General features: G+C 63.3%; 2 protein-coding genes across 4 annotated transcripts in view; one reads left to right on the top strand and one right to left on the bottom strand.

The window, feature by feature from the left end:
- DGCR8 (DGCR8 microprocessor complex subunit) overlaps positions 1 to 27,633 on the bottom strand; it is a 238,031-nt gene that overhangs the window by 47,713 nt on the left and 162,685 nt on the right. The gene's annotated exons all lie outside the window — the stretch shown is intronic.
- On the top strand, positions 907 to 26,148 carry RTN4R (reticulon 4 receptor). Its single transcript, XM_058532210.1, has 2 exons — positions 907 to 1,187; positions 24,477 to 26,148. Exons 1-2 carry the CDS (start codon positions 1,166 to 1,168, stop codon positions 25,874 to 25,876), a joined length of 1,422 nt encoding a protein of 473 aa, XP_058388193.1. The 5' UTR covers positions 907 to 1,165; the 3' UTR covers positions 25,877 to 26,148.

The raw sequence follows: 27,633 nt of genomic DNA, 5'->3' as shown, positions 1-27,633 counted from the left end.
GCACCTCCATGTGCAGGGCAGCCTGCAGGCACACTGGCCTGGCACCTGGCTGAAGACTCCGGGATGCACCTGGAGCTTCTCTGTGAGGCCAAGGAGAGCCCCAAGCAGGAGAGGGAAGTGGGATGCCTGTGCCCGGGTGCATGTCGGGTGCAGGGTCATCGGATTCTCCGGTCCTAGAGCCTGGGCTGGCTCTGTGGCGGGTGGGGAGTACTAAGCAAGAGGGCTGAAGGGAATCTCCTGAGCTTGGAGCCCCCACTCTACGGGAGGCAACAGATGGGTGACACCTGCGGGGGTAGGGGCAGGACTGTGCCTGCATCCCTTCCCCGGGGTGGTGCAGGGAAGGGCCACAAAGATGGGTGGGGGGCTTCGGAAGTCTCTGGAGCTTGAGGCTCAATTTTCTAACTGAAAAATGGAGCCATCCTACTCCAGCAAAGGGTTGCTGGGTAGGATTTACTGAGGCAGGAAGAGAGTAGGCCAGGCAGAGATGCCGCCCCCCCAACCCCCCCGCGATCCTCAGGCCTCAGGACAAAGCCCTTACCGGTGTCTGGCCGCGTCGGTGACCCCCACACCCGGGCCAGCCCGGCCGCCACGCCCTGAGATGCACGCTCTCAGCCCTCTCCGGCCCGGGCCGCCATCCCCGCGGCCGCCTGCAGGGGCCGCCGCCTCTTCAGAAACGCGCCGCCTTTGTCTGGGCCGCACGGCGGAGCACCGCCAGCCTGAGCGCTCCTGCGGCTCGGCCCGCGCCCCCGGCCCGCGCCCCCTCCGTCCGGTCCCCACCGCGCCCCGCCCCGCCCGGCCCGCGTGCAGGTGAGCGCCCCGCCCGCCGCGAGGCCCCGCCCCGGCCCGCCTCCGCCCCGCCCCGCCGCGCCCGGCAGGCGCGGGGACCGGGCGGATTCCTCGCGCGTCAAACCACATGATCCCATAAAACATTCATCCGCCCGGCCCGCGCTGCGAGCGCCCCTCCAGTCCGCGCCGCCGCCCTGCCCTGCCCCGCGCGCCGCGGCCCCGCTGCCCAGGCGCCCAGCGGAGCGGAGCGCACCCAGCCCTGTCCCGCGGCCGGGCCGGGCCGGAGCGGCGACGCCTGGATGCGGACCCGGCCGCGGGGAGACGGGCGCCGGCCCCGACGCGACTTTCGGTCCCCGACGCGCCCTACCCGACCCCTAAGATGAAGAGGGCGTCCGCTGGAGGTGAGTGCCCGGCGGCAGGGGTGGGCGGGGGCGGCCCTCCCCGAGCTGCAGGGCGCGTCCGGGGCTGAGGCAAGCGGGCAGAAGGGTCGCCGGGCGCCGTGAGGGCCACCGCAGTGCCCCGCTGGCTGGGACAGCGGGCGCCTCGGCCCCGGGAGGGCGGAGCCCGCGGCAGCAGAAAAAGTTGCCGCTTTCCGGGAAAGTTGGCGGCGGCGGGGCCGGGGGCGGCGGGTCAGGGTGGCCCCCGACGCTGGTCCGGGGTTGGAGTGGGGGCTGCCGGCTGGAAGGGCGGGGTCTAGCCTCGGAGCGCCCCGACCGCAAAGGGGTTAATGAGCAGGTTAGCCGAAACGTGGCTACCGAGCAGGTGTCGGGGTATCGGACCGTCTCCACCCTTGCCCGGTGGACTCGGCTCAAGACCTTTCATTTCTCTGGGGTCAAGACGCAGCGGGATGAATGGGGGCGTTGGCGACAGTAGAGGGCGTGGGGGGCGGGGCCGGCCCAGCGCTGTCCCCCGCAGGGCGGGCAATGAGAGGAGGCAGCCAAGCACCCACCATCTGCAGCGTGAGGGCCCCTGTGGGCCGCCGCCGAGGGGGGAGAGGTGGTGGGGCTTGAAGCACTCCCTCCCTGGCAGCCTTCGTGGGACCCCTCCCTCTACCTGATGTGAGGTCCTGAGAGTGGGGGCTGGGGGGGGGTGACCTCCCTCTGGGGGGGGCGTTGGGCATGCCCTGCCTAGAGGGTGGTCCCCAGGTGCCCACCGGGGCTCCTCTGCTGATGTCCACGGTGCCGCAGGCTACACACACGTTTCCTTGCACGTGCACATGTCTATAAGGGCTGCACGCTTGCACACCGCATGTGCACACGCATGCCAGGCTGCCCCAGTGTGCACTCGCACACACACTGAGGGTGCACACATCTGTGTCCTCGCCCCCGCCTGCACACCCACAGCCACACATGCATGCACATAGCGTGCCTACTGTGGTCTCCATGCCTGGCACATGCGGGGGCCCCTCAGCAGGATCCACTCCTGTGCCTACATGCGCACGTGTTGGGGGGAGGCTCTGGGCAGCCGGCGCTCACAGAGAGAGGGGTAAGAGACCAGCTGCAGGAGCTGGCCCACCTCTGTCCGCCTGCCTTCATGTCCTGGGTGTCTCCCCTTCACAGCCCCTTGGGCTTGTGTGTGTGTGTGTGTCTGTAACTTGGTGTGCATCTGCACGTGTGTGTCTCTGCTCGCGTGACCATATGTGCCTGTGGGCATATCAGCATGTATTTCTTTGCCTCCAGTTGTGTGGGGGGCCCTGTGTGCCCAGGTGGGCTCTCCTCGGGTTCTGCCTCAATCTGAGGCAGGGGCATGGGGCCGTGTGTTGGGGGCTAGTTCAGTGCATCCAGCCCAGGGTGTGCCCAAGGGGGCTCCGGCCGCCCCTCCCCCGCTCCCCTTGCTGGGCACTGGCGGCCGTGGGGGCTGGAGCTCACCTGGGCAGGGAAGGCCCTTTTCAGACCTCGAGGTCAACACCATGACAAGCAGGCCAGACTCCCCTGCATGCTCAGCAGCCACTGCCACTGGGCCCAGCGGGGGCAGGTCTGTGCCCTCTCTGCGGCTGACCCGGGAAGGCCCTGTGCCCGGTGCGTTGGTTTCTCCGTGGCGGGAGCCTTCATGGTGAGGGGTTCTGTGGTGTGTCAGTTGCCTCAGGGGCTGTGTGGGGAGCTGGGGTAAGGGTGCTGGTGACCCGCTCTCGCTGTGGTGAGGCTCCTGACCGGGGCCAGGGCTCGGAGAGGCAGGGCCACACCGCCTGCTCCGCCAGCCACCATCAGTCTCCTTGTCTATAGAATGGAAACAAGCAGGTTATCCTTATAGAATGTGGGTGGCGTGGGGACAGAGAGGGGGCTGGAGGTTGGGCCCCATGATGGGGCAGCCAGTGGGGCTGGCCACGCCTCTCTTCTGAGCTTCAGTCTTTCCATCTGTAGAGTGGGCACTGTTCCCACTCCTGCTCCAGTCGAGGTGCGGAGGAGCTAGCGCCCATGTGAGGGGCCGAGCAGGTGGTGGTCAGCACCAGCCCCTGGCTGCAGGCTGTGGGATGGCAGGAGAACAATGGCCTGGATGTGGGTCCTGGCTCAGCCACGCATTCGTGTATGACCTGGGATGTGACAGTTCACTTCTCTGTGCCTCGGTCTCCTCACCTGTGACACGAGCCAGTAATTGGGCCTCCCTCAGGGGTTGTTGGGGGCACTTCAAGGCCGAGGTTCCCGAGGAGTCTGAGCCCAGTGCTTCTGCCTTCAAAATACTCAGGACACTACCACCCACCCTGTCAGCAGTTCCCACGCAGGACAGTCCTCCTGGAACCCTTGCACTGCCAACCAGACCCCTCCCTCCTACCCATTTGCAGATGGGGAAATGAAGGCCCATAGAAGACACAGGCAAGTTAGAGTGAGGGGGTGGGAAAATGGGGGGCAGAGAGGGAGGGAGAGCCCTGCAGGAGGTGGAGGACAGCCACGCTGGGGCAGCATCTGTGCTCTGCCCCCCACCAGCAGGGAGCCAGCAGAAGCCCTGAGCCTCAGTTTCCCTATGTGAAGATTAACGGCTGGCTGGGGGTCCTTCTGTCGGGACTGGCCCTCTCCCTGTGGTCATTGATGAGAGTAGGGGACAGGGCTGAGGGAGGAGAGTCTGAACAAGCAAGAGAGCTTGTGGAGGTCTGTAGGAGACCCCTACCACAGGGTGGGCTGCAGCTCTGGAGGGCAAGGGGCAAGTCCCCCTGTCCTAGGAGGCTGAGGGCTGGCCCGAGGCCCTTGGCAGGGCCAGGTTTGTTTGCTGTGCTTTGTTTCAAGTGACAGACTGTGAGAGGCTGGGCATGTGCTGCCGAGCCTCCCCCACACTATCTGGACCCTGGCCTCCCCCTCCCTCTGCTGCCCCCATGGACAGCTCAGCCCTGGCCTCGGCCCCTCCTCGTGCCCTGCCTGGGCTTGAATTCTTGGCCTTGTGGCATGGACGTCTAAGGCAGGTGGTGCAGCACAGCAGGGGCCAGCTGGTGGGAGAGAGAGAGCCCCCCCAAGGGCCGCCGTTCCTGCTCTCCCGGGCCGGTCTCCAGGAAGCCTCCACGGAACCTCAGTCTGTGCATCCGGAAGGGTCAGGAGAACAGCATGAGGAGGGAGTCCCTCAGTGAATCGAATGGAGGGAGAGCATGCTTGTGTGAGGGAATCAGTGTGTCAGCGAGTGTGGGAAGGAGGCAGTGTGTGAGCGAAGTGCGAGTGTGTGAGGGAGTCTGTGTGTGTGTGAGCGACCCCTCTGCCCCCAGCCTCCGTCATGGGGGTCCTGAGGGCTCCTGGCTCCTGGCTGTGCCTGGTCAGTGAATTTCATGCTGCCCACCCCCAGCCTGGTGGCCCTGGCCTCTGACCCTCTGTGGCCACTGAGCCTGGGCCTCAAGGTCCATAGGAACCAGCCTGGCCACCCCCCACCCCACCTCACAGCCGTGCCGCAGCACCAGGCCCGGCCTCCCGCGTGCCCAGTCAAGGCCCAGCCTCTGCAGCCTTCAGTGTCCCCCGCCCTGTGGCCTGGCTGCTCCCACTCCCTCCAGCAGCCCAATCCTAGACCTTGCGTTTGCTCCTGACAACCTGTTCGCTCAGACACCCATTCATTCACTCACTCATTGATTCACTCAGTCAGTCATTCATTCCTAGCCTGTCAGACCCTACTCTGAGCCAGGCAAATAAAGGGATGCGATCTTTGCCCTCCTGAATTTATAGGCCTAAATGCTTTAAAGGACAGGCGGTCACAGAGCAGCAAATGGAAGCCCAGCCAGAGGGTGGGCACGCCGTCCACACCCCCTGCACCCTGCATTCTCCCTGGAGCGCGTGGGCCCGGCTGGGTCCCCCCATACCGACTGCTTTGTGCTGCAGTTTCTTCTTTTGTCACTGTATTTTAAACATTTTGCACATCGGGAACTATTCTTGTGCATCATGGGTGTCCTGGTGTGTGTGAATCCCTTCCTGAGGATGCGCCATCATCTCTTTATCCCAGCCTGCCTTGGCCTCTCACGCTGCCCGGCAGTTGTGTAGCTGGACACCCAGAGATGCACTCTGCATGTGCCCCCACGTGTCCTCAGTGGAGGCCCTGCCAGGTGCCCCGGGGGCATGGCCACATGCCCCCTCACCTCACGCGGAGGCGGGACCTGATCTCCACCCCTCCTGACCTTTTAGGGGTGTGCTCCAAGGGCCTCTCCCCAGTCCCTGAGGCTGAGTTCCTCACTGGTGGTAAGTGGAATCAGCTTGCCTGCGTTGTCAGGATTCTGGCTCTGAGGATCGCCACGTGTGCAGCCGGCGCTTCAGGTCGCCTCTCTCCTGCCCCTTCTCACAGCCTCTGCCCTCGCTTGCCACGTCCTGACAGTCCTATCCCCAGGGGGCCTGCTGCCTTGCCCTGCTGGGAGAGGACAGAAGATGGGCGATGCAGCCCCCCAGGACAGGGCAGCCAGGCCCAGGAGATCGAGCGAAAAGGGGGGGCTGTGGGCAGACATCCTGGAGGAGCTGGGGGGAGGGGCTGCATTGGCAGAGACCAGGGTCCCCAATTGGCCCAGGGGGGCCTAGCAGGAGGTAAGCCCCATTCAGGCCCCTGGCACATGGAGCTGGGCCGGTGGTGAGACGGAGCTGGGGTGCAGGGGCCTGGAGTGTCAGGAGCTGGGGTTCTCCTCGGCTCTCTGGCCAGCACTGAGCTGTTTGTAACTGGCCATCACCGTTCATGCTCTGTGGAATTGAAATTCTGCGGAGTGTTGGTGGGGATTGAACGAGGGTTTCGTGGTCACGCGTGTGTGGAGCCGGCTGGGTGGAGTGGCGCTGAGGGAGCTCCTTCACCAAAGGTTTGCACAAGGTGGGGCGGGGCCTCTCTGACGGCTGCTGCTGTCCACACACCGCAGGTCCTGCTGTGCCCAGGAACCCGTTTTGGTTAATGATGGCTGAGGTTCCTCAGAGGGCCTGGGAGGCGGACCTTTGGGCCCCCAGCAAGGGCCCCAGGGATGGGTGGGCAATCCCACACAAGCCGTGCAGCCACGGCCCCTGGTGGGCGGGGGACCACGATTCTCCTGGCAGTGTGAGGCAATGTGCAAATTTAACCTTTGGGTTTATGACTCTATTTCTTTGCAGCAAATGTCACGGGAAATGTCAGGCTGAGCCTGAAGTTGGGTGAGGGGCCTATGGAGGAAGGGAGTGGAGTACCAAGGGGCTCAGGCCAAGGCGGGGCTCCAGGCCCGTCACCTCCTCCTGGGAGCCCTCTCGGATTGCCCGTCGCTTACCTGGGCCCAGCACCGTGTCCTCAGTCTGTCCCAGCCTGGTGACCTTGTTGAGATGTTGCCTTTGCTCGTTTCCTGCCAGGGCTCAGATGGGGTGGGCTTGGGGACCTGCCAGAAGTCCCCCTGCAGCCCGAGTCTGGGCAGCCATTGGATCAGCCTGTGCAGTGCCAGCTCGCTGTGTGACCTTGGGCAGCACCCGCCAATTCCTGGTCACCAGAGGCCTCATCTGTAATCCACGGCTGTTGACCGCAGGTGGTGTTCCTTGCTCAGCGCCTTCATGGGTGGGAAAATGCTCCAAGTCCGAGGCATGCTGGGTGCCGGGCTCTGGGGGAGGTGAGTGGGGACTGCATGCAGGGCCAGCAAGGGTGGGTCACTGGCTTGTGGCATCCTGTGCCTGCTCCAGGCACACAGTAGGTGCTCAGTAAAGAGCGAGGGGCAGGAGTGGACGTGGAAGTTGGGGAGGGCTCAAGGCCAGTTGAGAATCCACAGTCCCCAGACTTGCTTGCCTCCCTGCCCACCCCGACAGGGCCAGCCCTGAGGCCTCAGCCTGGCCTGTCGCCAGTTCTGCTCCAGCTCTCAGTCCCAGTGGTTGATTAGTGAAGTTTACTGCCCCCCTGCTGTGTGTGGGCCGTGTGGCTGGGTGGGAGGTGGCACTCAGGCCCCTAGGCTGCCGCCTCCCAGCAGCTCCACATCTGTCTTCCCTGCTCCACTCCGCTGGGCGTCCCGGGTCCCCCAGATTCAGCTTCAGCCTGTCCGGTGGTGAACACCTCTGTACCACCTGCTCCTCCAAACCCCATATCCGGGCTCAAGGCCCAGGGTCCTGGTCACCTCCCTCTACCCATCCCCAAAGGTAAGTCCAGTGTCCAGTGTGACCTGCTCCCTGTCCATCCCCTTTTATCCCTCACTGAGGGCCTGCCTCCAGCTAGGCCCACGGCCACGAACACCCACAGCTCCCTGCCTGCCACCTCGTCCTCCATTCGGGCACTGAGATGCTTTCCTAAAACATGTTGCCAGCCAGGCCCCACTGCCTCAGCCCTCCCACGTCTGCCCTTGGATGAGGCCTCTTTGTTTTCAGGGCCAGGGCGTCTCACTGGGGAACTTGCTCTTCTACTCTCCCTGGGGGAGGCCCTGGCTTCCTGGTCCCAGCGCCCAGCGGGCACTGTGTCTGTCTCCCCATCTCAACGTCCCCACGTCCAGCCCAGGCCTGGGTCCGGGGTGCAGGGAGCCATGAACGGTGGGGGGCCTGACAGGCAGTACCCTGAGTCAGCTCCCAAGGGACACAGGAGCTGGCAACCCTGCCCTTGGGCATGGCCACTGGCCGCCAGGCGCAGGCCAGTTGTCTGGGGGGCGGCAAGAGGGCTGATGAGCAAAGGCCAGGGTCTGGAGAGCGAGCAGGTGGGCCGACCTGGGGGGTGTCCTTCAGGCGGGGGCGGGGAGGTGCTGCGTGCCATTGGGACCCCCTGGGCTTTAGCCCAGAGCCAGCTGTGCACTTGGGCGAGTCACTCTGTTGCACGAAATATTGTGAAGGAGGAGTCAGTGGTGAAGGCCGCCCACAGGGCCCAGCCCTTCATGGGACCTTGATTGTCCCCGCTCTTGGGGCCCCTTCCCCTTCAGGTGAGACCCTCCTGCCCTGGGCTGGAACTTGCAGTGGGAGTAGAGGCTGCTGATGGGGCTTTCAGGGCCCTCAGTGAGCAGTGGGCCCCCCACCAGGGGCCTCCTTGGATTCCCAGTCCTTCCCAGCTGCTCTGCCCTGAGGGGGTCTATGGTGGAACTCAGGCAGACGGGTGGGGAAGAGTGCGTGGGCCCCACTGCGCTCTCAGGAGCAGGAGCCTCTACTGAGCCTGGGGAGCGCAGAGGAGGAGCCCCTGTCTGGGCCCGCAGCTCCTCTCTCCGTCCTTCTGCAATGAGGGTCCAGGCAGGGCCAGCGGCTGGGGAGTCTGGAGGGGAGACTGGGGCCCGTGGAGGGGTCTCCACTCTCTGCAAGGAGCCTGAGGCCCAGCGGGGGTCCGGGCAGGTGGGCATTGAGCCTGGCCACAGGAACTCCGCACTGACTTAGAAGGAAATTCAAGTCCCTCTGCCTCGCCATGTGGAGGCTTCCGCCACACAAGTAGTCACTTTACACCAGCCTTGTGGTGCGGTGGGAGGGACGGCCCGTGTTCCCGCCGGGTCCTTGGGCAGGGTGGGGTCCAGGCAGTGGGAGGTGGGCCACCTGCCCCCTGGGTATGGTCTCCAGCCCAGAAGCACTTCCCATCCCCAAAGATGTGGCTGGAAACAGAATTCCAGAGACAGGCCAGTCCTGGCCGGCCAGCAGCATGCTCTGGGTACCACATCACAGCAGTCCTTGGAGGGCTGTGGGGGCCCAAGGTCACACAGGCCACTCTATACCCGGCTCTCCCAGCTGCCTCCATCGCGCACCTGGCCAGGAACCTGGGAGGGGGTCCTAGTGCCCCACCCTGTCGCCACCCTTCTCAGCCTTGCCAAGGTCCCTCCCACACGCTTTCCACTGTCCATTCCTTCCGTCCATGCTGGTTGAGCCCCCGTGCTCTGGCAGGATACATCCAGCCCCCTCTCCTCCTCAGAGAGCACAGAGCTGGCCAGTCACACTCCTAGCTGTCCCCCGCCCCCGGCTCCCCAGCGTATCCCTGAGAGATGAGGCCGTGTGAGGCAGTGGCCAGTGGCCAGTGAGCCTGGTGGGGACCCTTAAGTCTCCTTGGGGGTGGAGGCCAAGATCCCCAGGGCCATCTGAGGAAGCAGCAGGACTTTCACTGTCCCCCACCCCACCACATGGTTGGCCTTCACCACATGACAGGGGCTGATGGAGGGACTAGGGGGCCCTGGGGCTGTGGTTCCTGAGTATGGCCTGGCAGGTGACCCTGCCAGTGTCCGCTGGGGAGGACCTCCCTGCCCTTGGTGGGGTTAGCTGGGCACCAAGATGCACATTCGGGGTGGGGGTTAGAGGGAGCCCTGGACAGGTCCCCGAGGGCCACTTGCTTTTCTCTCCATTCTCTCAGCAAATGCTTTCTAGCAGCAGGGACCCCTAGATTCTTGTGACATGTTCTTCCCCCAAGGCCCCCCATGTCCTGGGGAGACACCCCAAAGCCCACGAGGTCCCTAGGAGAGAGAATTGCTAGTTGGGTGCCAACAGAATAGTGAGGACCCTGAAGCCTGAGCCCCCCACAGGGCCCCACCAAGGCCACACTGGCCTCTGGCCTTAAAGAGGCACAGGAGCTGCTGGCCAAGGGGGTGCTCCTGGCAGGAGCAGAAGCCTGGAGACGCTGAGACGTCCTGCTGCATGAGGCGGGGTGGCTGGGGCCGCTGGGATGGCCCCAGGTCCATGGGCTGAGGGAGAGGGAGATGGGGGTCAGGTGAGGAGCTTGTGGGGGCCAAGAGGGGAGCAGAGGGAGAGGCTTTGGGATCTCAGGCTGGAAACAGGGTGGAGGCCACGGAGGTGGAGGGGATGCCCCTCCCCCGGCCCCACTGGGAGGCCAGCTTGCTGCTCTGTGTGCTCCCGGTCGTGTGGCACATGGCCCCTGCACACCGGCTGTGTCCAGGCTGTCTTTCATCTGCCTGCCTCAGCCCCAATTTATATCAGGCAGAGGCTGACACAGGGACAGGTATGACAAGTATCTAGCTTCCTGTTCAAAAATTAGCAAAAGAAAAACTCTCCCCATAAAGATATTCCATCTGCATACCTCCTGGCTGTCACCGAGAGGACCCGTCATGGCCAAGACAGATGGTAGCCCCAATGGACTCCAGTCTTCACCGGCTGCTGGGGCCGCAGCCTGGCCCCTGGGTGGCCCGAGGCGGGCGGTTGGGGGAAGGGGATGGATGGCTGTGTCAGTGCCCCTGCGGAGCCCTCTCCGATGCCGTGGCTGCCTGTCCCCCACCCCCAGATCACAGGAAGCCTGATATAAGCATGACCGTCCTCATCAGTGACAAGGGGCCCTGGGGGAGGGGGCAGTATGCTCCTCTGGTGGGTGGTGGGAGTTAGTTAGGGAGGGAGGGGCTGCAGGCCTTCACACTCCGGCCCCTGCAGCTCATTTCCCGCCAGGTGCCTGACACCAGCTTGTTCACTAACCGCACATTGGCCGGAGGCCCAGGCGGGGTCAAGACCCGCCCAGCATGTCACTCACGCAGGACCCTTGGGCCTAGCTGATGCCCTTTCCCTGCCGAGTACCCCGTGGTGGAGCCACAAGCCATGACTCTGGCCAAGCTCCACGGGCTCTGCCTGTGCACCTGCTCCCGCAGTGACCCCATCGGGGCTGAGTCCAGGGTGCGGGGTGGGTCTGAGGTTGGACACCCCAGGCGAGGCTGTGGTGTGGGAGGGGGACCGGTTGGGAAGGGTCGGCCTCTGAGGGGTGGTGTGGTGGGGCTCTGGGGAGAAGAGTCCTTCCAGGGGGGTGTGTCTGGGAGTGTGGCGGGCATTCCAAAGCAGGTGCTGCCTGAGCAGAGGCTTGCGGGAGCCACAGGACCCAGTGCATATGCCAGCATCAGGGTCTGGGATCAGGCCTGTCATGTGAATGTAAGGAATCTCCATCAGGTCCCAGCATGCCCTTTGTGGCTATGACTTGACCTCTTCTCTGTCAGATGGGGACGGCGGTCCCTGCTGGGAGCAATGTGAGGTGCCCCTGGGGTGCTCCCCCAGGGCGTGCACCCACCGTGCGCCGGCCCTGCGGCAGCCGAGGGCCTCTACACAACTGTTGGGGGGTGGTGGGCCTCGTTATCTGCATTTTCTGGGCAAGGGAATGGTTCCAAGAAGTTGGGAGACCCGCCTGAGGCCCCACCAAGGCAGAGCCAGCGCCCGAAATCCTGGCCTTCTCCCGTTCCCTGTGGGGCCGAGCATGTGGGCAGGGACCCCACAGCACGGGGCTCGTGCAGGGGCTCCCGTTGCCCGAGGACAGCCTCATCAACCCTTCCTGGAGCAGAGCTGCCCCGTCCAGGGTCAGCACACGAGACCAAGCAGAACCAAACTCAGACACTGCCCATTCCACCCGTTCGTATGGATTGTGGAGAATCTGGAAAAGTAGCAGAGCTTTGAGAAAGAAAGCGGTCAGCTCAGGCTGTCGTAACAAAATACCACAGACTGGGTGGCTTAAACAACAGACGTTTCTTTCTCACAGTTCTGGAGGCTGAAAGTCTGAGATCATGGCGCCAGCGTGGTTGGTTCTGGTGAGAGCTCTCTTCCCGGCTCGCAGACAGCCGCCTTCTTGCGGTGTCCTCATACAGAGAGAACAGAAACAAGCTCTCTGGAGTCTTCTGATAGGGCACTAATCCCATCATGGGGCTCCACCCTCATGACCTCACCTCATCCAAACCCCATCACCTCCCAAGGCCGCGCCTCCAAACACCATCATGTTGGGGGTTAGGGCTTCAGCATATGAATTTCAGGGAGATGTCCCCCACAGGGATGTGAGTGTCCCTCTCCTGGGCCTGGATACCCTCCAGGAATGCCATCTCCACAGCCTCGAAAAGCCTGCAGCTTGCCCCTAGTGATGGACATTTCTGGCATTCACATGACAGACATTTATGGAGCACCTACTGTATGCTGGTCACCAGCCACGGTCCTGCCCTCGTGGAGCCCACAGCCCAGGGGGCGGCCAACAGAAACAAACAACGTGGAGGCCTATGAAGTTGACCAGCAAGGTGTGGGGTGAAGCGGGCACCCTGGCATTGGACAGAGGTGGGGGGTCGGGGACTCTACGAGTGGGTCCACTGAAGTGCCCCCACCCCTGGGGATTTGTCAGGTGCTCAGACCCAACCCTGTTGTGTTGGGGTGTTGTGAAATCATTAGAAACATTTTTAGGAAAAAGACAAATGGCTTCTCAGGCTTGATAAAGTTGAGCGGTGGTCAGCCTGGGCAGGGGGCCGAGGGAGGCTGGCCGACGCTGGGTATATCCTCTGTGGGGCAGAAGGTCAGGCTGCCCGGTCCTCGGGGTTACGTGGGGGCTACAGATTGCCCCCTGACCCTGACGGCCCACCCTGGCTGCCGGTGCCTGTGGTGGTCCCCAGCAAGTGCTTGGGCTTTCAAGGGCTCCTTCCCTGGTCTGACCCTTCCTCAGCCCAGGGGGCATCTGTGCCCTGGGTCTGGTGGGTGGGGTAGGCCGGGCCTCTTTCGGAGCTTCCAGCAGGGGTTGGGGATGGGGAGAGGCCTTGCAGGAGCCTCACCCGTCCTGGGGGCAGTGCTGAGGAAATGAGGCCACTCTCCCAGGCCCCGCCCCCGGGGCAGCCGACCCCCTTCCACGTGCCAGGAGCGCCTGGCGCGTCAGCCTCAGGAAGTAGCCGGAATACACTGACCTGCTTTTCCAGGAGGCAGCGGCGGCGCCTGGTCCTCCCACCCTCGCTGGTGAGAAGCCGCCAACACTTTCCATCCCAAATTGATTTCAAATAAGCAAGAGTTATCACACACAATCATATAGGAATAATTTATCACTCGTTAATAAAAGAGCAATTATTTATTCTCGTCGCCCCTGCCTGCATGCCCCGGGTTCGGTTGCAGAAACGCAATTGGGGCTCTTGCAGAGGCCGAGGGAAGCCTGTTTGCGCTCTGCTAAGGCCAGGGTGAGCCCTCCCCAGGGGCCACAGACCTCCGCTTCGGAGGCCCCATGTGCAGGCAGCCCCCTGACGGGTTTGCCCGCTGGGCCCCCTGCTCTCGGGGGTCCTCAGTCTGGTGTGGGGGGCTTGGATCTGTGAACTGGCGGCAGGGTGGGGCTGAGGAGGGGCCGGGAGGGGCTTCGTCCTGGTGAGGGGCTGTGGAAGATCCGGGCACACAGCTGGATTTTCAGGCCAGGAGCTGTCCCTTCAAGTGTCTGGATTGCAGAGGCCTCTGGAGCCAAGAGCCCAGAGTGTCGCTGGAGATCCGGGGCGACCTTGGCCACTCTCGGCTGAGCAAAGTGCCAAAGAGCATCATTGGAGGCCACCGAGAGTGCTGCTCAAGCAGTCACGGTCCCACTTTCTCCTCCTGCACCTTGGAGATGCCTGCTTCTAAGCCATGTTCATCTCCACCTTCTGGCAGATACACTTTATTTTTTCATTGTTTATCTCTATTTCTGAGATTTCAGTGCCAAATATTCAGTCGTTTTTAAAAGATAATGTTGTGGTCAACCATATCTTGCTCAAAGTTAAACCCTGCACCCAGCCCTTGGAGGCTGATCTGGAAGATCGGCTTGCTGTGCCCCCGCCCCAGGCCTCCTTGAAGGCAGCCGCTGTTGCCCTGTTCCCTGTTTTTCCAAGTGGTTACCTTCACATTTCTGTTCCTACCCCAGCTCCTCTTCTCCAGCACACTCCCCAGCGTGCTGTCTCACTACCATCAGTTAAATTCATAACCAGTGTTTCCCAACCCAGGTCACATAAATGCACTTCACACCCTGCCACGGGGTAGGGGAGGGTACTATGGTGACCCTCCCGCTCTTGTATGGCCTTCTGTTTTTCCTGGATTTTACGGTTGACTTTGTCTTTTCTCTCTTGTCCCATCTGCCACCCTCATGTGCTTGCTCTTCTCCACCTCAGGCGTTCTACTGAGTCTCATTTTACCTGGCGGAGGTCTTACCCCAGGCCTTTGTTCTGCTGTCCCCCCCTGGGTGAGGCATGCTGTGGCCCCTTCACAGCTGCCCAGGACTTCTTTTCATCACCCAATGTTTCCTGGGCCCCATGCATTCCTCTTTTGGGGTTTATGTCCTTGTTTCAGCTGAAGGACATCCCCAGCTAACTCTGTAAGGAGGGCGCAGTGAAGAATCGTTCTGCGAGTCCTTGTGTGTTAGCAAATCCATTCAAGCTGGAGTAGCCCAGTCCGGAATTCCGTGTTGCAAATACTTTCCCCTCAGAGTTTTGAAGCCATTGCAGTTTTCTTGTCTTCTGGCGTCCAGTGTGCTGTGGAAAAGTCTGATGCCGCGTTGCTTTTCCCCCGAGAGCTTCAGGCCTCTCTTGACCCCCAGAGGCCAGAAACTGCGCTGTGACTGTCATCCATTGTGTGGCCCTTGCCCAGTGGAGGCCGAGTCTTCGGCTCTAGGAGATTTTCTGGTATTATTTCTGTGATAACTTTTTTCCCTTCTATTTTCTCTTTCTGGAACTCCCCTAGGACAGGCGTTGGACCTATATTTGTCTTCTGAATCTCATCATTTTTTTTTCTCTTTCTCTTTTTGTTTTTCTTTCTGCAAGACTTCCTTGACCTTGTTTTCCAACCCTTCTATTGATTTTTTATAATTTTAGCAATTCTATTTTTAACTTCCAGGCATTCTTCTTGTTTTCTGATGGCTCCTTGTTCATAGCACCCTGTTCTTGTTGTAAATCCTCCTCTGTCCCTATAAGGACACTGAGTAGATTTTTTCCTAATTTTTACTTGTTCCCCTGCACTGTCCCTGCTTCCTCCAGAGTCGGTTTCCCTCTTGTCTGCACTGGCGCATTTTCCAGACGCTTGCTTTTCTGGTCACATTACAGGGAAGCACTGAAGCTGCTTAGATGCTCTGTTGAGAGTGCGACTTGTCAACATTTTGGGTGATCAGGCAGGAGCCGCATGGCGCCCCCGCCCGCCCGGAAGCAAGTGGTGGAGACCCTTTCTGTGGGTGTTTCTCCCCGGGAGCAGCCCTGTCGCCTGGCTTTCTGCCCCTCCCAGTGGTGCTCCATCGCCATCATCTTGGGTCTCAGGAGTGGGGGAGAACCTCTGTCTCCAGTGTGGGTGGCTGGTGGGCAGGGAGGGGACCGCTGGGTGTGCCAGTGCTGCATGAGAAGCGTCAGCGATTGCATCCACGCTGAGTGTGGGCGGGGCCATGCAGGGGGTGGGTCGGGGGCTTCAGGCCTGTCTTTGAGCCTCCTCGCTCCACCCGGGCTGAGCTCTGCTGAGGTGGGAAGGTGGTTCTAGGCTCACCTGCAGCGCAGTCTGCCCTCTCTTGGACAAAGCAGAGCTGTCAGGCAGGTGGGAGCGCCCGGAGATTGCCCCAAAGCAGAGCAATCAGCATGGCCCCAGGGTGCTGCTCCTGAACGGTGGGCCCCACCCCCCTGGGCTCCTCACCTGAGATGGGGCTGACCAAGGTCAGACCGGCAGAGGCCCCACCCCAGCCTCTGGGGAGGCAGGACACAGGCCACAGAGCCAGTGCCCAGGAGGGGGTGCCCAGTGGGGTTTCCAGGCTAGAGGTGGGTGCTGGCCTGTTGTCATCTTCATGTCACTGGTGTGGAGACAGACTCAGAGCAGGCCGGCAGCTTCCCCAGCCACTAGGTGAGGGAGTACAGCGTCCGCATCTGAGCCTGGGGTTACCGGACCCCAGGGCCCACCTCAGCCAGCCCAAGGAACAGAAAGCCTAGGCCGAGGACAAAGCACTGTGGGGGGTCAGGGAGCCCAGAGCATGGGGGTCTCAACAGCTGGCCCGCTGCAGGGGGAATGGCTGCCCCTCTCTGCTCTGTGCATCTCTGGGGCTCAGGGTCTCCCTGGTGCCCTGTGGTCACCTCACCTCTCCAAGCCTCAGTGCCCTTGTCTGAGGAGTGGAGGTAGACGGTCACCCCCTCACTGTGCCGTGGGATGTGGTGAAACCTCCAGGAATGAGGGAAGTCTGTGCCTTGGTCCACCCCAGGAGGCTGAGGGCCCCCGTCGCTCCCCTTCCTCCTCCTTTCCCTCCCCTCTCGTGCTATGTTAGGCTGGGCGGTAGTGGTGGACTGGCAGGGCCTCCCTGGAGACACATTCATCCAAGAAGCTCCTGTGCAGCTTCAAGGCAGTGATGCTGGAATGGGGTGTCTTGGGACGTGGCCGCCCAGCACCAGCCCGCCACTCCCTGGCCTCTGGGCTCCCTGCCCTTGCATGAGGCTGGCTTTGCCCCCGGCCGGCTCCTGGCTGCCTGTGACGTGAGGGTCTTGCACATGACTGGTGTGATGACGATGATGGTGACAAGGACCGTGGGCCTTCACAGACTACTTTCTGTTCCAGATCCTGGACTGAATCTCAATGTCCTGGGAAGTGCATCAAAACTGACTTGCCATGTCCCCTCCTCCCAGCCCAAGCGGGCAGTGTGATGCTAGTGGGTCAGCGAGCTGCCCTGGGCATGACCTGGCCACAGAGCCCTAGAGGAGGGCGCTAGGTCCCAGGGCAGTTGAACTGGCCCAGAGACCCCTCTGCCCACCCCAAAACCACCTTCCCCAAGATTCGTCTCCCTGAAGTGTCGTCGTCATCCTGCAAGCGGGGGCCGCAGTCAGCACCTCCTCTCTGGGGACGTCCGCCCTCTGCTCCTCACGACCAGTGTTGGCTGCGGTGTTTTAAGTTGTCCTCTTTGACGTGTTTGATTGCGAGCCTCCCCGCAACATCTTTAGCAAAATGATTGTTTTTCTTTTGACCTGCAGAGCTTTTCAGAGTCACCTTCTCACCACCCCATGAGATGCCACTGGCCTGTCCGCCCCAGCCATGTGGCCTCGGCAGGACAGTGGCCTTCTCTGACCCGTGGTTTCCTTTTCGTTAGGTGGAGGTTCGAGTGACCTCTGTGGGGCCTTTGTGAGGGTGCCAGTGGCAACACCCACACGCAGCAGGGGCTTGCTGTGCTCCCATCACAAGCCAAGTCGGCAAACTGTTTCTCTAAAGGGCCAGATACTAAATCATTGCAGCTCTGTGAGCCGCGCCAGGAGTCGTCTCCACTCCACCCTGCCGCAGGAGCGCAGAGCAGCCACGGGAGACACACAGGTGCCGCCGCACATCAATAACACATTGTTTACAAAAACAGGCGACAGCCAGCGGGCTGGTCTGCCAGATGCCAGGAGAACAGGGGCACGAGGGCCCATCGGCTCTGACAAGAGTTCACTCTGGTCACCTGGACACGGTGCGCTGGCCTCAGCTGGTGGTGACTGCAATGGGAGCGTCTCGGGCTGAGGGTCATTTGCGGCCTCTCGAAACCCTCATGCCCTGGAAAGCACCAGCCTCCCCACTTGTCTAGGCCGGGGCGCTCGCCAGGCCACACTGGGCTTCTCCACGGTCTTGGCAGGTGCTGCCCCCACCCCCCTGCAGATGTTAAACCCGTCGCAGAGGCCCGAGCCCCGCTGGTGAGGAGTGTTTGTGAGAGCTTGGCTGTCCTGGGACCACTCAGGTGGCTGCAGGTCAGCCGCTCCCTCTGGGCTGGAGCTGATCCCGGGGGGCGAGCAGACGGGGGCCGCCGAGACCTGCGCCTGTCTCTTCACAGCGGAATGAATCCTGCTTGGGCAGAGGCCGCCAGTCTGCCTCGTCGTGAACAAGTGCCGAGGGCTCGAGAGGATGTGGGGACATGCCTTCCGTGCTCTCCCACAGCAGAGGAGAGCAGACCTTCTCCTGCCCTGGCACCTGGGAGGGCTTCTGTGTCTGTCTGGTCTATCACAGCAACCCCTGTGCCCTGATCCACCCCGGCCCCAGCAGCCAAAGGCCTGAGAGTGCACCCCGAGTGTGCATTCCTAGGGTGTGTGCCCTGCGTGTGTACTTTGCCCTGTTGGAGTTTGAGGCTCTAGACCTCAAAAGAATGGTCAGCTTCGTGCAGGCAGCAGAGGCAGGGTCCCAGCAGGAGCTGGCCTGGATTTGGGGGGAGGGCAGGACCCAGTGCTGTTGGCCCCACCAGGCTAGGCACCCCCTCTTGGACAGGAGCTGGCGGTGAGAAGGGGTCAGGCCTGGTGGATGGGCATGGTGGTGAGTGTGGCAGCGCAGTGCCCAGGCCCCAACACCGGGAGTACCCCCTTCCTGAGCCCCCAAGGGCAGGGGCATGTCAGCCACCGGCCGCTTCCTCATGAGTGTCTTCTGGGGACTTGAGCCCATGCTGGCCGCTGGATTGAATTAGCAGAGGGACTGTGATGAGCTAGTTGTGGAGACAGAATTCTCCAGGTAATTGGGCAGTGGGCATTTGTTGGTGGCCTGATGGAGGGGTGCCAGTCTCCTGTTGGGGAGGGGACGCTGGCTGAGGCCCTGGAGCACTGGGGTCGGGGGCAGCCTCCAGATGCTGGCATCCTCAGCTCCCTGTGCGAGCTCCCTGGGGTGGGGGCCAAGGGAGGTGGGCATCAGGTAGAGATACGTGGGCTGGACAGGGCAAGGTTCCAGAGCCTCCAGGCCAGCCGCCCCGCCTTGGCCAAGGGTAATTCCCGAGGCCTGGTTGCCAGGCCAAGGATCCTGCCCATCAGAGAGCCTGCCTGGACCCTCGCCCTGGCAATGGGCTCTGGGGCTCCTCCCCTGACATCCCCCTGCCGTCTGGGGCCAGCTCAGGACTCCAGGACCCCTTAAATCCCCCATGTGGTGCATGCCATGCAGCAGGGTGACCGCCTATGATCAGCCCCTCCTGGATCACAAGTGTCACGGGCCGAGGTCTGCATCCTGGTCTCGGGCCTGCGGTGCCCAGCGCAGCGCCTGGCCCAGGCACTGCCTGTGTGTTTGCTGAGTGAGCACATGAGGGTTGGGTGAGTGAGTGCAGCCCCTACCACAGGCCGCCCCTTGGAAGCGCACCATGGGGCAAGCTGTGCGTCCAGGGCCCCCAGCTCACCGGTAGGCTGGGCCCCTCCCCTGCAGCCGCGGTTTCCTTAACTCAAAAGGGGCCTAGGCTGCCCTCCCAGCTGCTGTGTGGGCTGGAAATTTGGGGCGGCACTGGAGCTTGGGTTCAGGGTGGGGGTGATGGGTAAGGTGGGGGTGGAGAGCTTTAACCCTAACTGCCCTGCAAGGCCTTTCAGCGACCGGGCACCGTGGGGGTGGGAATCCTGCTAGCCCTGGGGCTGCAAGCAAGTGGTCCCCCCGAACTTCATTTTCGTCACCTGTAAAATGGGCCGATAAACTAGACCCTCACAGAGTTCAGCAGACAGAGGGGCTCAGGCAGCACAGAACAGTCAGGAGGCTGGTCTTGCCAGCTCTGCCCATGCTGGGCCTCAGTTTCTCCCACTGCACACAGCTTGGCCTGGAACTGTTCAGCTCTGGGCCCAGCACCCTCCTGCCGTGGAGGATGACCTTGCCCATTATCAACCCGGCCAGCTGGACCTGCCCCTGCAGCCACCACCCCAAGAAGATCAATAAGGAGCGGGGCCTCCAGGGGCTGGCAACTACGCCCCCAGGAGATGCAGGGCCCCGAGGGTGGGCTGCCCCGTGGGAGCTGCTGTCACCCTCCTCTTCCTGCACCTGGAGCTAGGGAAGGGGCCCAGGAAATGCCATGGGCATGCACACTGCTTCCGTCGTGTCTGTGGACCAGAGGACGGACGGAATGTGGGTGGTGAAGTGTGAGAAGTGAGTGAAGGGGGGCCAGATGGACGACGTGGGGGGGTGGGCGGGTGAGCCAGTCGCTAGCGGAAGGGGAGGGTGTGAGCACAGCACTGCCGGGGAGCCCTGACCCTCCGCGTCTTGTGGAGGACACCGGCCCCCCACCCCCGCCCAGAGCTATTTCTGGCCTCAGTGTGCTGAGCTGTGGCCTCCTGTTCTGCCTTGTAATTGCAGTCTGTGACGTGACCCTTCATGGGACGTTCTTGGTGCTCCAGAGGGTCCTGAGCCGACCCGTGTGCTGGCTGTGCTATAGCTGCCCACCCCCTCCACAGCCTACTGACCCCAGCCTCCTGAGGGGGTGGGCAGCAGCTGAGAATCTCCTGGAGATGTCCCCTCCCAGCCACCCATGGCACAGGAGGGAGCCGTGGGCCCCAGCGCCCCGCTACAGAAGGGCCACACCGTGGCTGCTCTTCAGGCTTGGGCTGAGTGTGCCTCCTTCCCTCTCCCACCCTTCCTCCTGGACCTCCCTGGGTGGGAGCCAGCCAGGGGTTAGCCGCTCGCTGCCTCAGTCTCTTAGCCTGTAAAATGGGCTCACGATGCTGAGGAGACAATTGATTCTTATGCAGCTCTGAATTCCACCTTTTCATAACAGCCGGTGGACCCACTTAATGACCTCCAAAGTGAGTGTTCCTGCCGCCCCATTGCAGCAGGAGCATGGAGGCCTGAGGTCACGAAGCCTGTGCCCTGGGCCTCTCAAGCTACCAGCCCCGTGCTGTCTCTGTGGCCTCACCTGGGGGGGCAGAGGCGTCCCCATGGGACCTCAGGGAGCTGCACCCTCTGGACCTCAACCTCGGGCTGGGGGCCCCGGGAGCAGCGAGGGCCAGGGAACACACCAGAGACCTCCCCTGGCCTGCAGCCTCCAGCAGTCCCTGCCCCTGAGCTGCTGAGCTCTGCAGCCGCCTGCCCGACGCCCACTGGCTCCCGCGGCTGCTGGTGAGTCCCCAGAAGCCACCCGCCCCCGCTGGCTCCCTCCCTTCTCTTCTCCTTCCCTCCTCCCTCCACCTGCCTCCCCCCTTGCGGTGACCATCAAGGGGAACCTGGGCCCTTTGCTGTCCAGGAGCTGCAGCAGAGTGAGGATGCATGTGCCCCTCGGGGCCAGCCCCAGCTGGCGCCCCCCAGCCTCCTAGGCCTCTGGCTCCATGGTCTTGTCGGCTGTCATTCCTGCCCCATCTGGCTGCCCCAGCGGGAGAAGCCCTGAGCAGCATCCAGTCACTGTCCCCCTCTATCCTCCCAGGCGGGAGTGGCTGGTCGTCCCCCAACCTCGGTCCTCATGCCCCAGCCACTGATCCTGAGCCAGACCTGGGCTAAGGCGGGAGCCCTTCGCCATGACCCGGTGGGCCCCTCCATGGGGAGAGCACTAGAGGAGGCCCTGGCCATTCTGTGGTGAGGCCTGAGGAAAGAAGGAGCGAAAAAAAGTCACAGGGATGACGGGAAAGGGACTGGTTTGGGTTTGTGCAAAGCTCAGGTGGCCTGGTGGCCAGGTGTGGGACTGTGATGGCTGCAGGGGCCTGGAGGTGCCTTGCCATGGTTTCCGTGAGTGAGACCTGGAGTTGTGGCAGGGCTGTTTTCTTGCCACATGTACCTAGGAGCGAGCTGGCCATGGGTGCTCACTGAAAACTGGGACCCAGGGAGGCTGGGCACGAGTGGGAAGTGGGGCCGAGGGGAGGCCGGCGGCCAGCTGGAGCCGATAGGCAGGCTGGGTTGAGAGGAAGGAGAGGCAGCCAGGGCAGGGTGCAGCCCGGGGCATCCGACAGATGGGCAGGACCCTCGAGGGTGCAGATCTGGAGGCCAGAAAGGCCTTCTGGCTCAGGGGTTGCAGAGGCCAGAGAGGACCGAAAGGGGATGGGACCATGGGTTGGGCTGGGAGGACAGCCCGGGGAGAGGACGGGGAGACCTTTTAGGGTTGGGAGGCGTCAAGTGAGTGACCAGGTCCAGCCCATGCGGTGTGGTCAGGGGACGCCCTCCCACTACCTGGTGGGGTTGCCCGTGTCCCTAGGACTCCTGCCATGACTGTGAAGCCACACTCCAAAGTTGGGTTTGATTATCTCATAAAAAGACGCCCCCTCTGCTTGCTCAGCAGAGGGGTTGCCATAGAGATCAGCGGGCAGGCCCCAAGAGGGGCCGGGCTGGAGCCGATTACTGTGGCTGCAGCAAGGAGAAAGCCCACCGCCAGCCATGCCGCTGACAGCAGGGCTACTGTGGAGGGACCGACCCTCAGAAGTTGGTGTCCCAAAAGCGTTTGGCTCGGCAGGGACAGAGCTGTGTCTTTGCGCCCAATGCCAGCTTCCTGGCAGGGCTGAGCCACGCAGCTGCTCTGCCACTGGCCCCCACGGCGTGGCTCAGCCCTGGAGTCTCGCTTGGGGCGTTCTTAGAGTGGGCATAGCCCCAGGCACGTGGCTCATGGCCTCCTGGGGGCCCGGGTTGGGGAGGGCTGGAGGTGGGAGGAGCTGGCGGGTCTGGTGAAGTCAACTGGCCTGACCGCAGCCGAGCTGACAGACCAAGGCCAGAGGCCCGGGAGCCACGGGCTGGGGTGTGGCGGGGACACAGCTGTCAGTGATGTGGCGGGTGTTCTCATGAGGGTGGCTGCTGACATAGCCCAGTCAGTGGTGTGGACAGGAGCATGGCATGGTGCAGTTGGTGACATGGCACAGTTGTGATGTGGCACGATTGAGGACATGACCCACCCGTGGTGGTGGGGTCCAGAGCCTGGCCGAGTGAGTTCCTGGGGTCTCACCCCACCCTGTGTCAGGTCTTCCTCTGCCACTGTGTCAGGGACAGGAAGTGCTGTTTTCGTAGTGCAGGTACCTCCCGCAACAGCAGGTGAGATGCTGGTGGGAGCTGGCATAATCAGGCCCGACTTTCCCAAGGAGGCCCCCTAAGGAGAGAGCCGGAAGAGGGTGTCAGCAGACCGAGGCGCCCCCTCACGGCCTCCCCTGCATGGCCAGCCCAGGGAGGGGCACCAAGGCTTGGGGGGTCCTGGGCTGGGCTGCTTCTCTGGACCCCCATCCTGGAACTGCCGTGTCCCTGGCAGCCAACAAATGGCCCAGCCCAGCGGTAGGCAGAGCACAGAGGAGGCCCCCAAGCTGTGGGCGGGGGCTCCCAGGACCTGGGGACCAGAGTCCAGGAGGGTGCATCCCTCGTGACCGCTGCACGTGCCAGCTTGCTGGGACTCTGGGCTTGGGGTGAGCATCTGCACTGGCCCAAGCAGAGAAGGCCCAGTGTGTGGGGTCACAGCATGGGTGGGGCCCAGAGGTCACGGTTCTGGGTGGGGGAAGCTGGGCCATGGTCCTCTCCTCCCTCCCTCCTGGCTCTCGCCCCAGCACTTAGCCGGCCGCATGTCTGCAGAATCCCGCTCTTAGCTAGCTGCCAAGGAAGGTGTTAGCTGTCAACGCAGGTGTTAGCTGTCAACACGGGTGTTAGCTGTCAACACGGGTGTTAGCTGATAACTCAAGTGTTAGCTGATAAGCCATAACCCTCCCAGAGGGATTCACGTTTTAATCGACTCACTCCCGAAGGAGGAAATAACCTTCGACATTCAAAGGGGGGGCTCTAATGGTTGAATGACAGACAATGAGCTTAGTATTGGGGCGTGTGTCCCTGCCGGTGAGACCAGGCTGGACGCAGCACCCCACAGGGGTCTCCTGCCCAGAGAGGTCATTGGTGAGGCCCCCGATGGGGGAGGGACTGTGCGGGGCTGGGCAGAACCCGTGGGGAGTGTGTCTGGGTGGGAGGGTTGAGGTAACTGGTATTGTGCAGGGAGTGATTGGCGGGGAAGAAGTCAGCTCCTCACCGTGGGGAGGGGATCAAGCAGAGAGCGAGGCCTAGGGGAGGAGGCTGCAGGAGGTGCTCTCCTGCCAAGTCCGGAAGCGGAAGCGCTGGAAGCTGCTCTGCTCCGAGGAGAGTGTGTGGAGGAGGGAGCCCCTGCCTGAAGGGGGCTGCTGCGCCCGCTCTTCTGAGCCCCGGCCGGCCTGCACTCCTGCCCTGCCCTCGGCCTCCAGGCTCCTGATCTGTGGTGGGAGAATTGCTCCAGAGCCTGGGGCTCCTGGCAGTGTTTCCTGGGGACCCAGATCCTGCAGGAGGCCGCTGGGGGCTGTGGCTCCCGGCTCCCCCAAGGCCCCTGCAGTCTCCTCCTTAAAGCACAGCTCCCTGCAGTGGTGAGGCCTCAGAATCCGGCAGCCCTGGGGCTGCAGGGGCTCTGGGGACCTGGGCAGGGCACGGGGGTCTGAGCCACAGCCCCTGAGGGCGCCCTAGGGAGGGGCTGCTGCGGAAGCTCCTGGAAGCCCAGCAGCTAACTGTGGGCAGGCCTGGGCCCAAGCCTTGGCTCAGGGCTCCTCTGCGTGAGCTCAGCCAGCCTGGTGCCCAGGTGTTTGCCAAGGGCCTCTCTCCCGGCCTGGCCTGTGGGCTATGGGTCAGGAGACAGGCCAGGGATCGCGCTGGGACCGACAGTGATGGCAAGCAGGTCCAGGGGCCTCTGTGTTCGCTGGAGTCCCAAGGAGCTTTCTGCAGGCATGAGTGTCCATCCCAGGAGGCCTTCAAGCGGGCCCCAGCAGTGACCCTGCTCACCCAACGTGGGAAAGGGGGGTGCAGGCACGTTAGCTCGTGGGTGTGAGTGCCGGGGGCGTCTGTGGGCGAGGTTCCTGGTGTGGAACAGGTGACCCCCTGGCAGGTTTTGGTGCAGTAGCTTCCGCATGGCGGGTGGAGCCGGAATCCCAGCACCTGAGATCCCAGCCCCTCCCAAGGGCCAATCCCAAGTCTCTGGATAACCCCCAGCCTGCTAACTGCCCCCTCCTCTGCCCTCAGGGAGCTGGCTGCTGGCCTGGGTGCTGTGGCTGCAGGCGTGGCAGGTGGCAGCGCCGTGCCCAGGCGCCTGTGTGTGCTACAACGAGCCCAAGGTGACAACAAGCTGCCCACAGCAAGGCCTGCAGGCCGTGCCCACTGACATCCCGGCCGCCAGCCAGCGTGTCTTCCTGCATGGTAACCGCATTGCGCACGTGCCGGCCGCCAGCTTCCGCGCCTGCCACAACCTCACCATCCTGTGGCTGCACTCGAACACGCTGGCCCACATCGATGCTGCCGCCTTTGCTGGCCTGGCCCTCCTGGAGCAGCTGGACCTCAGTGACAATTCGCAGCTGCGCACTGTGGACCCCGCCACGTTCCATGGCCTGGGCCGCCTGCACACGCTGCACCTGGACCGCTGTGGCCTGCAGGAGCTGGGCCCCGGCCTGTTCCGTGGCCTGGTCGCCCTGCAGTACCTCTACCTGCAGGACAACAAGCTACAGGCGCTACCCGACGACACCTTCCGAGACCTGGGCAATCTCACACACCTCTTCCTGCACGGCAACCGCATCCCCAGTGTGCCCGAGCGCGCCTTCTGTGGCCTGCACAGCCTCGACCGCCTCTTGCTGCACCAGAACCGCGTGGCTCGCGTGCACCCGCACGCCTTCCGCGACCTGGGCCGCCTGATGACGCTCTACCTGTTCGCCAACAACCTCTCGGTGCTGCCCGCGGAGGCCCTGGCGCCCCTCCGTGCCCTGCAGTACCTGCGGCTCAACGACAACCCCTGGGTGTGCGACTGCCGGGCGCGCCCGCTCTGGGCCTGGCTGCAGCAGTTCCGAGGCTCTTCGTCCGAACTGCCCTGCAGCCTGCCCCCACACCTGGCCGGCCGTGACCTCAAGCGCTTGGCCCCCACCGACCTGGAGGGGTGCACCGTGGGCAGCAGGCCCTCCCATCCCGTCTGGAGCAGCGGGCCTGCGGACGAGGAACCCCTGGGACTGCCCAAGTGCTGCCAGCCAGACGCCACGGACAAGGCTTCGGTGCTGGAGGCTGGGAGTCCAGCCTCGGCCGGCAATGCGCTCAAGGGACGTGTACCGTCCGGCGACAGCATGCCCAGCAATGGCTCCGGCCCGCGGCACATCAACGACTCCCCCTTCGGGACCCTGCCTGGCTCGGCCAAGCCCCCACTGACAGCGCTGCGGCCTGAGGACTCTGAGCCTCCCGGGCCACCCCCCACAGGCCCTCGCCGGAGACCAGGCTGCTCGCGTAAGAACCGCACGCGCAGCCAGTGCCGTCTGGGCCAGGCGGGCAGTGGGGGCGGCGGGGCCGGCGACGTGGAGGGCTCAGGCGCCCTGTCCAGCCTCGCCTGCAGCCTTGCACCCCTGGGCCTCGCACTGGTGCTCTGGACAGTGTTTGGGCCCTGCTGACTGGCCCCCAATTGCGAGGCCTCTCTCAGTAGCCAGGTGTATGTACATATGGGGTCCCCTCCATGCCGCCAGCCAGCACCGGGTGGCAGGCCCTCCCTAACGGACGCTCCCGCCCCCCCGCTCCATCTCCACCCCGTCATGTTTACAGGGTGTAGTGCAGCATTTGTTCCAGAACGCTGCCTCCCACCTGGATCGCGGTATATAGAAATATGCATTTTATTTTACTTGTGTAAAAATACCGGATGATGTGGAATAAAGAGCTCTTTTCTTAAGCTGTGGCCTCTCAGGCTGGGGGTACTGGGGACGGTGAGAGGCAGGGTGGCTGTGGAGGTGCAGCCCTGCCCAGTCACAGGCACATGGAGGCCTCGAGAAGGAAGGGAGTTGCCAGCCACACAGGTGGTGCAGCCTGGGCAGCTCGGCCCATCTCAGCCCAGCACTGTAGTGGCCACCAGGGGTGCATGGTGCCCCGGCCCACCCCCAGCCACAAAGACTGACGTCCGTGAGCCTCCCCTGCCAGCTGGGCTGACAGCGGCGTCCGAGGAGAAGTGTGTGTCCAATGCAGACCACACGCCTGGCCCATGGAGCCGGATGTGGCTGCCTACATGGGGACATCTGTGGTGGTGCTGCATGGGGCCTCTGGAGGTCCCAGCCTTCCACCCCAACCAACCCAGCCCCAGCTGCCCTCTAGCTCCCATGTGACTTTGGGTGGTCCCAGGAGGAGCCTGGAGTGCTGAGGTCCAGGAGGACCCTGTGCATGGGGCAGGGGTGGCCCTGATGGAGAGCTGGAGGGTGAGGCCAGGTCCCTCCCTTTTGAGGCCTGGCAGGGGCTGTGTGCACTCTCACACCACTGCCCGTGGTCACATGCCAGACCTGCAGCCACACCTGCACGGGCATGTGCCCAGGGCGCCCTGCACGTATACCATGCCCGAGCCCAGGCGCAGGCCATGTGGGTCTGTGTGCCCCTGCAGACACGTGCACACACAACACAGGCGGAGCAGGGACACGTGTGCACACACATGCACGCGCAAATACAGAGTACACGCGGCACAGGCAGAAATATGCACACACCGGTTTCTCCAGGCCTGGGCCTGTGAGGACTCAGAACAAAGGGAAGAGAGGCCACGTGGCCAAGGCTCCCCGTCCCCTCAGGGCAGGGCCTGGGGGAGCAGGGGGAGAGGGAGAACTGAGTGAGTTGGGGAGGGAGTGGGGAGCGTTCCTGGTGGAGCCAGATGGCCGTGGGGGTGGCCCAGGCTCCAGAAGCCTAGGGGAGGGAAGAGGGGGAGGGGCAAAGTGCTCAGCAGCCAGGCCCCCTGGCTCCCCCACAGGCTCTTCTGTTCCCGGTGGGAGGTCAGACCCTCCCCCTGCCTGGGCAGAGTCAGGGTGCTGTGGGGGCACGTCCCGCCTCTCCGGGCTGGCCTTTACCGCTCCTCAGGCGGGGTCTCCCACACACTCCTTCTCCTCCAGGTGACCCTCGAGCCTGGGCCCACTGGCACTGCCCACCCCCTGCATGGGTGCTGGCAGTTTGCCCCTCCTTGCAGTGGACGCCAGCATATCTGAGCTCCAAGGCCCAGCTGCCTTGCCCCTAGGCTGAGAGCAGGCTGCTCAGGCAGGCCCCACACGGGCTCCCGCCCCTGCCTCTCTGGGCCCAGGAGACCTCCGTGCCCCGCTTGGAGCCTCAGCAGAGGCGGCTCTGTGGCATCTGGCGGCAACGTGTTGGGCAGCCTCTGCCCCATGGCTAAAGGCCCACCTTCAGCACC

This window comes from Diceros bicornis, chromosome 35 (assembly GCF_020826845.1).
Source record: "Diceros bicornis minor isolate mBicDic1 chromosome 35, mDicBic1.mat.cur, whole genome shotgun sequence".
In the NCBI taxonomy this organism is placed as follows: Eukaryota; Metazoa; Chordata; class Mammalia; order Perissodactyla; family Rhinocerotidae; genus Diceros; species Diceros bicornis.
This window is presented reverse-complemented; position numbering and strand designations above follow the sequence as displayed.

Coding starts and splice junctions, on each gene's coding strand:
- RTN4R (XM_058532210.1), top strand. CDS start 1,166: ATGAAGAGGGCGTCCGCTGGAG. Junction 1,188..24,476: donor GAAGAGGGCGTCCGCTGGAG/GTGAGTGCCCGG, acceptor CTCTGCCCTCAG/GGAGCTGGCTGCTGGCCTGG.